At 45.1% G+C, this 12,537-nt stretch overlaps 1 protein-coding gene across 1 annotated transcript; it reads left to right on the forward strand.

The window, feature by feature from the left end:
• Positions 1 to 1,646: 1,646 nt before the first annotated feature.
• Positions 1,647 to 9,608, forward strand: MALSU1 (mitochondrial assembly of ribosomal large subunit 1). Its single transcript, XM_086468091.1, has 4 exons — positions 1,647 to 1,845; positions 3,776 to 3,954; positions 7,011 to 7,092; positions 8,289 to 9,608. The coding sequence occupies exons 1-4, from the start codon at positions 1,647 to 1,649 to the stop codon at positions 8,465 to 8,467; spliced, it is 639 nt and encodes a 212-aa protein (XP_086324217.1). The 3' UTR covers positions 8,468 to 9,608.
• The last annotated feature ends 2,929 nt before the right edge of the window (positions 9,609 to 12,537 follow it).

Consider the following 12,537-nt stretch of genomic DNA (forward strand, 5'->3'; position numbering starts at 1 on the left):
GTACTACCACTGGTTATCTATTCGGTTTTGCAGTCTCCCTTCAAGAGTAGTGAGAGCAATGGCACCACAAACCTGAGAAGTGAGGAGACTTTTGGAACAACCAGATGACAGCTGAGGAACCCAATTTCAGAACAGATCAGGATACAAATGAACTTCATGTCCTTCAAAGGCAAGAACAGCTGACAAACAACAGATTTGTGAATGTCAGCAAATGTTACAATAGAGGTTTCAGGCATCCCCTTTGGAGAAATAACATCAAAGAACGACATCAAACATAAATGTACATCACCTTTAGAAAAAACATCTTTTCAAACATGTCATCAAGAGAAACGGAAACATTAGCTGCGTTACAAGTTTTCTAAAAATTACTTTAAAAAAATGAAGTATTATTTCAAACTGCTTGTTTTGTTACTCCCCCCTTTTCTTCTTGAACAATTTTTATAGCACACAATTAAAAGACTCATCAGCCATAGCATTTTTTTCTTACCAAAAGTATTTCTAAGCTGAAACTAATGCTAAAAACCACCAGCCCCTGAAGGAACTGTAGAGGAATCAAACTAAACTTTGCAAGAGACATCCAGACACTGTGGCCTATCACTGACCACCTCCAGCCGGGTACAGCATAGACGAATTTCCTTTAAAGCTAAAGCTTTCATCACTACAGGTCTTTGTAATTCACAGGATTATGCCTTTTAAGTCTTAATACCATTGTTTTACCATCATACTCAGTGAGGGAAAAACAGCCTGAACAGTAGTTCTTTTATTTTATTGTCAGTGTAAATGCCAACATGTCCAGGAGAAGGCGGTGGAGTGAAACACTTTTCACCCACAGCAATAAAAATGCTTGAACTTGCCTAGGTCATAGCTTTTCAACCCTTGACAACATTCTCCACAGCAAAACAAACACAGCGAGACTACTACCCCGCACCCATTAACCCTGTGTGGTAATTACACAAGTGTGAAAGGCACTTTCCTAAGAAAAATGTATTCGTTTCACACCAGCTGCAGCTTCTCGGGCAACACCATAGCCCTTAAGGGGCGCCAGAAGGCTTGAACTGGGATACGTGATCAGGGTTTATGTGGCAGTGCCCACGGTTTGTGTCTGTGCCTTTCCAGCGTCCCCACCAACCATCACAGCCCAGCGCCGGTTACTGGTGTCCGGGCCCCGTCCCTTCCCCCGATCCCGTCCCTTTTACCGCCTCGTGGCCCAGACGCCCCTCAGAAAACACTGCCCAGGAGCGCGAAACGGGGACGGCGAAGGCCAGGCCGAGCCACCGCCCGCGCCGGCGTCCCTATCTACACACCCAAACCCCCACACCGGGACTCCGACCGGGGAACGGGGGCGCCCCGGGGCTGGGCTGGGCTGGGCTGAGCTGAGCCATGCGGAACGTGACGGCCCCAGCGGCCGCTCCTCGGAGATCGCCCGCTCCCCGCGGGGCTCCCCGGGGCTCCCCAGGGCCGCGCCGCCTCAGCCCGCCGCCGCCACCGCCTCAGCCCGGCACGGCCACTGCGCACGCGCGCAACAGCCCTGCCCGACCGACGGCAGGATGCGCCAGTGAGGCGAGAGGGGCGTCTCCGCCGCTGGCCAATCGCTGGGCGGTATGGCGGGGAGGGGCGGGCCGCGGTGGCGGAGGGCAGCGGCGGGCATGTGGCGGGCGGTGGGGGGGGGGTGCCGGTTGCTGCGGCCTCTCTTCGCCGCGGCGGGGGGTGTCCTTCGCCCGGAGCCGCACCCCCGGGTGGCCGGGCCTCCCCGCGGGGGCTGCGCGGCGGCGCGGAGCGCGGGAGGCGGCGGAGCGGGGGTGCTAGGGGTGGCGGCGGCGGCGGTGGAGCAGCGCCAGGCGGCAGGTAGGGCCCAGCGCAGGGCGGGCCTCGCCGTGGAGGGCCTCGCTGCCGGGGTAAACCAGCGGGTCCTCTCGGTGCGCGACACCGGTCGAGGGCCTTTTGACTTCCCGCTTGGTGCTTCAGTCTGTTTCTCTGGTGGTTGTTAAGCTTAATCGTTCTCGAGGTGTTCTCGGAGGGGTCCCACGGCCCGTGAGGGAGCGCATGTGTCGAGCAGGCCCGCCCCGGCGAGTGGGGCAAAGCTGGTCACTCCGCGGGCGTGAAACGCTGGTTAACCTTCGTGCCAGGTAAGGCGCTGGCCTGGTGGGCCCGGGGTTGGTCGTGAGGCGCCCCGTCAAGGAGGCCGCCGATCCGAAGGCCCTCGGCTCTGCCCTGCGCTCTCCAGCTCTGTGAAACGGTGCCCTAAACGAAATGTAACGCCTCGGGAAGAAAGTGACTGTTCGGCATGCGTGGAGTCTCATTCTGCAGCTGCGGGAGGATCCCGGGGGTGCCGAGTGCGATGGAATCGCTCTTACTTCGGCTGAGACCACAGGCCTCAGGGTTACGGCGTTTGTGCTGAACCAGCATTGCCTACTAAAGCCCTTCTGTAAAGGGGGGAGTCGGTGGCTAGCGTAGACCGAGCTTTTTGTGAGGATAGGGGTGTCTAGTTGGAGGTGTGTTTCTTTGATGTACGCTCAGAAAGAAATTTCGCTGTATGGGTAACAGTTTCAGTAACACAACGGCTGGTTACGGGTATAAGCATTGTGTGTGCTGAGCTGGTTTGTTGTGGTAGCTGTCCTGCACGTCTTCTCTAGCCTAGATCTGACTGTGATGTTCAGTGTGGCAGACTGTGCCCGGGGTTGTTTAGACCGTTCGTTCTCTAAGTAGGCACTAGAGATTTCACATGTGGCTACCAGGCAAATATTTAACTTTTGTAACCGCTGCGACTGGAGGAGCTGTGGTCACTGCTAATTTTCTGCATGTGTGACCACAGCAAAAGTTGAAAGAGGGCATGAGTCCCTGAGCTCAAAGGCTTTCATTTGCAGAGATCTGATCCAATTTCATATCCCCATTCATGCATATAATTATATGTAGCTATTGTTCTTTTGTTTGTCTTTTTCTTTATATTGCTAAATAAAAAGCTTGGCTTTGTGCTGATGCTTGGTTTGCAGTAACATTTGCTTTATAGTGGCAGGCAGGCACCGCTGACAGATTCAGATTATGCCTTAAGTATGCACACAAGTTGCATCTACCTAATTAGGGCAAATTAGAAATAAACTGATTTCATTATGTGAACAGAAGGTAGTTGCACTAATTTACTAGTTTCTAAGCTGGCCTGCTTACACTGTTGAAAGACTCAAGCTTTGTCTACAATATCATAATCCTCTGTAGCAGAACAGGCTAGGAAATAAGAAAAAGTGGCTTTACTCAGTGTGAAGATGAAAGGTCCCTTCACACTGCATCACATCAGCTCCATTTCTGAGATACTGATTTCATCTACTTCAGATTCTACAGTAATTTCATCACCATGTATTATCACAGGCCTGTTGAAAAGCATTGTTCTGAAATATTTTGTCTGTTGTTTTAATAATGTCTGTTGAAGTACTTTGGTTTAATTCATCTTAATTGACAAATACCTGATGATAGCATTAACTCTTAAGTAGTAACAACAAGAAATAAGTTACCTAAAAGAAACTTTAATGTTTGCTAACTGCTATATCTAGTGATAGAGTGCTATCTACCAAAAGAGTGCTTTGTTCTCAAATTTGATGGTTTTTAAAATGATTTTTAAAAATCTGCAGTTGATGTTCCATTGTCAGTATCAAACCAAACTCCATAGTGAGTTGCTAGTTTGGGCTATAATTCAGTTCATTGCCATTTTATGTCTTCTTAAGTGGCTGATTTTTGCAATTAAAAAGATAAATTGCCACTGTAATTTTTTTTCTTTCTGTTCCAGATAATGTTCTTCCAAAGTTCAACATTGACTTTGTTGTAGCTCTGCTGAGGCAGGAAAATGCTAAAGACATCTGTGTCATTCAGCTACCTCCAGAAATAAAATACTGTAATTATTTCATAATTGTGAGTGGATCTTCAACACGACATCTCCATGCAATGGCACATTACATGCTGAAAATGGTAAGACAGTTCCCGCTGCACTCTCTGGGTTTTGAGGAATGGTTTTAAATGTTGTGAAAGGAATTTCCCCACAATTGTACATAGAGGGGTGTACCAGGCAAGATGAAACTAATTGTCCTTATGTCATTTAGTCCTGAATTCATCTAGCAACTAGCAGCATACTCAAAATGTAGAGAATATGTTTTAAAAACAGACCTTTCTCTGTAGAACAGTGATGACATTAGCACGGTTTGGTGGCTAGAACAAGAGTGATGTGAAATGGTGATGACCACCTGTGTCCGCTTTTGTCTTCCATCCAGCAAGCTTCATAGCTATTCCCACTCATTCAAAATAGCTTAATCTGACTGTTCTCAAACCCTAATGCCAAAACTTTCCGGGTTCGCAGGTATAGTGTAAGGCTGGAGAAAAGATGACATGTTATGAGGCACAGGATCCCCTCATGGGCTTACTAAAGTAAACTGCTAGTTAACAGTTACCACGCTGTGTATGTGCAGGAGGAAAGGCGAAGCAGCAGCAGCCATCCTTGCACAGAAGTCTTGCACTGTTTGGCTTTGGTGGAATGTGGGGTTTTCAGTACAAAAAAAAAAAAAAAAAAAAAAGACGTCAGAAAAAAAATACAGGTAGATCTTAGGGATAAGGACTAGATTTGGGGGGATAATAAACTTCATGGCCAGAAAAGAGCGAGCTGACTGTTACAAAGTACAGTGTGAGGAATGTAAGTAGCATCCATCTCAGTCAGCTGTCTGTACTCAACCTGTAGTTTGCCTTCTCTTCATGCACTTTCTTTCCCTTCCTGACCCCATTTTTCCTTTGGCTCTTGGTTTTACTTTCTTCCTTCCAGTCCCATTGGTTTCAGCTGTGAGACTTGAGAATGAGGGAAAGAGAGAGGGGGAGATAATACTGCTTTTCAGTGCCTTTCTGAGCAGGTGAGGGGAGTTTCTTGTGTTCTCGGCAGGAACTGGTACATCTTTGCAAACTGAAGTTTTGCCTCAAACTAGACGTTTTCTTAGTGTGATTTGAACGTACTAGATTTAAGTGCTTATTATGTGCTCTATTACTTGCACAACTTCCTAGTCTTAAATCAACAACTCTTCATCTCCCCCAGACCAGGAGACCCGTGCATACCCACCCTGCAAAACCAGGCCTGTGCTACAACGGCCTGCTCCCTCTGGTGGCTGCAAGAGCAGCTCTTCTGCAAGGCAGGACCCTCTGGGGAGATGTGGCGTCCTCCTGGGCATCCTGAGAAACCGAGAAGCCTGGCCAAGTACTCAGGAATGGCTGAGTTTGCCTGGCATTGTTTTTCTAGGTGAAATGTAAGCTGAAGCTTAAGATGTAAAGCAGAGTGGGTGCCCAGGAGTGCTGCTAGGCAGCTGGCTAGCTTTACCATAACAGTACCTAAAATGTTATGGTAATGTGTGATTTACACTAAAATGCAGAGGTGCTTGTGTGTAACATGAGGTCTTGCTGTTTTTCTTCCAGTAGCTTGTAAATGCCAAAGTCCCAGCTACTACTTACCCCCTCCTGTCTGGTTTCGGGTGTAAAGTGTTAGAGGAAGAAACTAGCACTTGGCTTTGTTATAATCTGTTCACCATTACACAGCCTTTAAAGCCAAGGCTGAAGGGAACTGGCAGTGGAGAGCAGCCTTTCCAGTCCTGTTACAGAGCTGATGGCAGCGCACCCTGGACTCTTCAGTATTTTGAGCAGACTTTCAGAGGGTCTTTGACAGTCACCCGCTTTTGAGGATCTCTCACAAGCTATCTTAAAGAAAGGAAGGTAGAACTAGGTCTGTATTACATTTTGGAAGTTCTCCATTCTAGTTTGCAGACCGGGGCCATTGTCTAGCAGCTAGCATTGTGTGGGAGCGACCAGGAACAGTTGCATTTTGTGAGGGTTGCTTTCTCAGTGAAGTGGGACTTGTTTGCTAGTCAGCTATGCTGTTGCAACCTGTTATTTTGTATTTTGTCTTGCATGGCAGAAAGGACTGTTGGAGCCATGCAGTTTCACTCTCTGTTTCCTTGTGGCCCTGTGCTGAAATAAATATTGTTTGGTTGGTTTTTTTAATTTCAGCTTGAAAAAGGTTTCTGTATTTTTTTGATTGACTGCTTCAACTAGAAATAAAGTAGAAATTTTAATAAAGAAACTCTGTGAAGATGCAGTTGACTTCATTCCATTTTCTTTTTTTCTCTGTTGATGCTTCTTGTAAAGAAACAAGTAGGTTATGGCCAGATCTGAAAGTGACAGTAGTTAAGCCTCTAGTTGTCAAGTGTCCCGCTCTGGTGAAGGTTCTTGAGCTCTTTGGTTCTTTATGTACTAGGTGGGGAGAGCTGAGCCCCTCAAGCTAGCACCTGTGAAAGCCACCAGGTTGCTCAGAGAACTACCTACCTTGTCCTAGCTGAGTGTCTGCAGTCGTGCTTTGAGGTGCCCCCTCCCCTCTCTCCCAGCGGTGCGTAGCCTGTGTGCTGGTTGTGCTTTCCCCATCATCTTGCAGTGAGTGGTGAGAGCGTGCACCCAACAGACAGGAGGCTTGTTTGAATGCCTTCCTCTCAGCATGGGTTGAAACTTGCTTTCTCTCCACCCCCTTCCATCTGAGAAGAGGATAAGCTTGGCATCTCCATTCCTGCAGCCTTAACTAGCCAGTGTAAAACAGCAATAAATGAAAGGTATCTGAAAAGAAATAAAACTTACTTAGTGGTAATGGCAACTAGAGGGAACCGATAACTGAAAGACTACTTTCATGCTAAGCAATTGTGTTCAATATTCATTTTGAGAAAAAGTGGACACCTATAAAATTCATGGATAACTGTATGGGAATTCTGAGTGTTAGGATTTTAGATTTGATACAAAATCCCGTTGAGAAATACGTGCTTATTTTCTAGTGCTGCAAATGTATCTTATACTTTTTTGTGCAGACCCCAGAACCAATGTGAACCAGTCTAACCCATTTAAGATTTAAAACAACTGTAGTCAACTCAGCAAAGTCCAGCTTGTCTGTTAAATTTGCGTGCTTTTAAATAAATGCAAAGTATTTCATTTTCTGCCATTGCTTCTTCTCTCAGTACAAGCATCACAAAGAAGAAAGTGATCCTCATACTCGGATTGAAGGGAAAGAGACAGATGACTGGCTATGCATTGATTTTGGTAAATATTTGTGAATCTGACAAATACAAAGTTCTGCATGAGCTCTTTGTTTAAGGAAGCATCTCACTGTGAACCCTGGTTGCTGTGCAGAGTTCACAATACGCTGCTGTTTTGGAATTTCAGTAGTTGTTGCTTGAACTCATTGGGATACTAAATAAATTCTCACTGAAGACCATTGGCACTGGGAAGAAAGCAGTACCTGCTCTTCAGTGGCTAACACAGGTCTTAATAAATTGGAAGATAAGAGTAGTGAAAAGAGAAAAGCTACTTCAGTCGGGTTTCTCAGGCTTATGTCCTGTTTGGGTGAGTGGGGGCTCTTTGCTGCCCCAGTAGTGAACTGTTGAACAGACTTTTCCACTGTCCAGGTAGTGTCATGACACGGGGTAAAACCTTGGTCCTTGAGTTTAATTCTTTATTCTGCAAGTGTGAAACTCGCTACACAAACCACTTTGCATTCAGAAGGCATTTCTACTTTGCTGCTAGCTCTAGAATCTCACCCTCTAACTTTGGTTTTGGCTTAAAAGGGAGCATGGGTGGGTGTGGAGCACTGCAGCCAGAGATGTTAAGCCTTGGTTACTTTAGTGTCAATGAATTTGATAGTTAAAACTGAAAACCGATTGAAATTTAAGGGCATAACTAGAAAAAAGTGCATTAGAAGTACACTGGAAGTAACATTCTTTACTACTGTTTTGCGCAGAATTAATGAAAACCAGTAAGAAAAAACCTTATTACATCAAAATTCGGACCTGTTACATTATAAAAAAACCCTTGAGAAGTGTGGGCCACACACCTACTTGGATATAGCTGAATGTTGTTGATAATATAGGAAAGCTGAAAGTCTGTCTTAGGGAGGGGACTCCTTCAAGTAAAATTTCTTTGTACTTACTTCCTTTTGTCCCCTAGAAGTAAAAACTTCTTTGGTCTCGAGTCCTGGGATAGTGTTTTCATTTAAACCAGTGTATTGTCCCTCTCATTCTCCTGGCTGAAGAAGGTCTTGGAATCTTTTGAAGGATGGACCAATTCCTAACACTGTACAAGAACTGGAGTCAGCAACTTAAGAAGAGATCTGCATCACCAGCTGACCTGTTAACTCTAGCCAGAAGGGGGGTGGGAGGCTTGGAACTCTTCATGCAGCCAGAAGTGTAGTAGCGCTTCACAGTTCACATTAATTTGTTGTGAATTTCTGTTCTGTGCAGGTAGCATAGTGGTGCATTTCATGCTGCCAGAGACACGGGAGGCTTATGAATTGGAGAAGCTATGGACTCTTGGTTCCTACGATGACCAGTTAGCGCAAATGACTCCACAGTCACTGCCAGAAGACTTTATATTTGAACTGACTCCTAACAGCAGTGATCATCTTGAGACAAGAACTTAATGCAGCTGCTGAGTGGGAAGAGCAATGAGCGGGCCTTCACAGATCTGAGATGTGCAGTCTTGATGACTGACTTAACAGTCACCACAGTCGGTCAGTACAGAACAGTATATTTATTGGTTGTGCCTAGGTACAGTTCTGAACAAGCTACAAAAATGATCAGAATCATCAAGGTTGGAAAAGACCCTTAAGATGGAGTCCAACCACAAAACATCAAGGAATCCTGTCATAAAGGAGCTTCCTGAGGAAGTCACTGTCTCAGCGGAGTTTGCAGTGAGAAGAGCGGGGCAAAGACAGCTGCTTACCCTGAAACTCTTGCTCAGCTTCCTTCTAGTACCTTTGAAAGACCTGCATGCTGCAAGGAAAAACGATGTGAATTAGTACAGTTTAGATGAAGCTTCCTGTATTAAGGCATTTGCTTCTGGTCACGATGAGGCAAGTCACGCTCCAAGCTGAAGGAGGGGAGGAAACAGACTGGTGTTACTGGACACGCAAAAGCTAAGGGCAGCAGTGACAGATAAACACATCTTGAGTTAGCAGAACAGTAAGTCATTTTTTCAGCCAAGGCCACTCTGGTTTTAATAATAATAAAACCTGAAGAGCTTCAGTTCCTTGTCTTCATGTTAAAACATTCAGCTCATCCTAAATGTGCAGTTGGCTTCTCTCCTGGTTTTCCTTTCACCTAGTTTCTGGAAAAGGACACTGAGGCAACACGCTATGGCAGTGTAAACCTTCAGCTCCTTTGAAGTGGTCAAAAGTAGTTCTAAAGGATGCCCTCAGTCACTGAGCATTACTTGCTGCTAATGGACTGTTCAGCACTTGCAGAAGTCATTGCGCAGCGTGTTCTTTGACTGACTGCTGCGTGGGCTAATAACCACTTGACAAGCTTCAAGACAGTAACAGAACTTGTTTATGTTAAACAAGGTGCTTTTCTCCACTACAGGACAGGGCTTTCATCACTAGATTAGGATTGCTTCCTTCTGGAGAAGCTTGCTCTCCCATGCATCAGGAAGCAGGAACAGTAAATCTCCTGAGGGTAATCACCTTTTTCACTCATAGCCCCCACAAACTATTTCAAGCCTTGTCTGCATCGCTTCCTTGCACAGCAGCTGCTGTTTGTAATGCTCAATGAAAGTTACATTGGTTTTTGTGCCTGTGGTTGTGGTATTTAAAAAAAAAAAAAAACCACCACCAAACAAAAGCCAAAACCTTTCTCCCTCATTTCAGGCTGGTCATCTTGCTGTGTCTAGTCTCTCTTCTTTCAGGAATAACTGCCCCTGAGTTCACCCGCTCTTTGGTACAAGGCAGCAGATAGTTCTGCAAATTAAGCAAGGAGCATTTATCAAATGTAGTTAAACTATGCAGATAAAACATCTTTTCCCATGAAATAAAGGTATTGGTAAGTCAGCCTGCAAGGAGAGTTTCAGAACCCTTCATGGTATTTATCAATAAGTAATCCACGTGGGGGAAAGCTAACCCTGGCTGTCTTACAGAGTGAGGGGTTCTAAATCAGGCATTTCCTCCTAGGAGGGATACATAGGAGTAACTTTGGATCATTCCCTGAAACCACTTGCCTTTTGCCGCTGAAGATAAGCGATGCTAGGTTAATAGAGGCGGGTTCAGCAAACACCACACCGTTACATGAACCCACATTTAGTAGCCAGAACTGCATAGTGTGCTGTGTCAGAGCACAGTGACAAAAGGAGCACCCAGAAAAGAACAGGTAGAGAGAGGAACCAGCTTCTGTGTGAACAGATTAGGACTCTTACAGCTGGAAAGGGGTAAGAGTCTGCAAGACAAGACAAAAAAAAAATCAAATGAACTGAGGAGACAAAACTCAGTAAAAAAATGAAAATGTAACTGAATTTACTGCCAAAGCACATTGTGAAAAGGAGTTACATGGAGCATCCACTGGGTGCTATTAAATAATCAGAACTGCCAGCTCAGGAAGAGAACTTCCTCCTCGCTCACGTAACAGCAGCAGTCATAACCTGCACTGAGCTGGTGCGATGCCCCAGCCAGGTAACCTGCCTGACTCTCCTAGAAGCTGAGCCTTGGGAATTGACAGAGAGGGTGGATGATCAGTACTGTGCAACATTAAACCCCTTTTGGAAGGAAAACATTTGGGAATGGTTTCAGTTCTATGGATCAGGTGATTTCTGTGTAAAATAAAAAATACTGAGCAGCTTGTCCATCGAGTCTGTGGATTCATCATTCAGTGCTCCTGTACAGAGGTACCTGCAGGTTTGGCTCCATGGGGGATTCCTGGGATGACAGGGTGAACAGGAGAAACAGTTACCAAGGTGGAACTTTTGTCATCACTTCATTCTCAAGCAGCGTTTGCGTCCCCCAGTTGAGCTAACATCTGTTACAGCCCAGCTCGAGTGCTCGCTCCACAATTTTTCAGTTTCGCTTAAGAGTCCTGTGCCCTAGTACCATGTCAAGACCATGCTGTCCTGCACAGCATACATGCTTCATTTAATGGAGACTAACACAACGAGCGCATGCCTTTGAAATTGCAGCTTAGGAGTAAAAGCTTTGGAAGGTTAGAAGCAAATAAAAGCATCATGGTTAAGCGAATGCTTAAAACAGGAGTTTAGCTGTCACAAGTGCACCAGCGATACAGAGGAAGGCTTAACTTCTTACGTTGCTCAAATGGCAGGGATGCTGGTTCTGAGAAGATAGCTCAAGTATTGGCATGGAAAAATGAGCTTAAGAGTTCCCTGTGAAATGCAATACCCTACGCAATGTCTTCTACAGACATCATTTCTTCAATTCCCTCTTTGGGCTGGTTGGTCCCAGTAAATGAGCTGTGAAGACAAGTGGGAGGGTGCAAGAGTTTGGAAAACAAGTTTGGTTTCCTACTCCCCTTTAAAAGATACAGAATTATATTATTCATGATGCTCCTTCATTCCCCAACCCCTCCCTCTCACTCTAAAGCCTTCAGTTAAACATCTAGTCTCATTTCTATTCCAAATAACATTAGCAAGGATCTAAATGGAGAAGCAGTACCACCTCACTGGCAAGTGGTGTATGTTTGGGTGGTAGGAGTGAGATACAGGTTGCCGTCACATTTGCTTGCTAGCGTGACTAGTCCTGCTTATGCAAGCTTCTAGGGCCAGCTTCATGACGCAGCTTCGTCACACCGAGAGCACCAAAGTAAAGACTGGGTAAAAAGCGGCCAAAAAACCCCCCCAAAAAACCTGCAATTCAGATCTCACTTCAAACCTGCTAAAAGACTCCTTTGTGTTTCCCCTGGGTTGGGGCTGTTGAGTACACATCCCTTCCACAGCAAATCAGCGTAAGTGATCTGCCCAAGACTGACACCGTGGACTAGAGGTTGTGCTACAGACTGTGTAGCATTGTTACATGAGAGGGAGGAGAGGAATTACAAGCCATAGAAGTCACTGCTTCTTGTTGGGAAGTGCAAACTTTGTAACCTGGCTGCTGGATGCCCTAGCAGCTATGGAATACTTGTGGGTGACTCTTCATCCTTATCCAGTTATTATTATGGACAGAAAACCAACTTGATCAAAATACCACAAATACTTAGAACAGTCTGTCCCTATGCCTCATTAATTTAAAAACACACCACACAACTTTATCTGATGATAGGAGTTAAACTCTTTATTCCATTCAGAGGCATCTGGCAAGTGGAGCTGCATTGGGGGGCACATTACAGATGAAAAATGATCCATACTTTGTGGATGTTGAAATCATTTACAGTATTTACTTTCTAGCTATTCCCAAATACTCCAAATTACCAAGTCTCAATTGAAAAGAAAAACATGATTTACCATACTAAGTCTAGAAATTTAAGAGAGATGACAGTGTTTAAATCAGCAGATGTAAATGCAGCACCTATTTGTAAAGTAATTTTTATGGAAAATCATGATGTCAAATCCTTCTCAAATGTTAAGAAAGGAACGTCAGACTGACTTAAGCCTCAACAAAAATTAAAATGCTATGACTTCTCATACTTCAGTAATTTTAAATTCATTGTAAGAAAAAAAATTATCCTAAAGGCTAGATGAAGGTCACTGTCAAAAAAGGAAAAGAAACTCATTTTTCTT

This window comes from Leptosomus discolor, chromosome 7, assembly GCF_034619465.1.
Source record: "Leptosomus discolor isolate bLepDis1 chromosome 7, bLepDis1.hap2, whole genome shotgun sequence".
Lineage (NCBI taxonomy): Eukaryota > Metazoa > Chordata > Aves > Leptosomiformes > Leptosomidae > Leptosomus > Leptosomus discolor.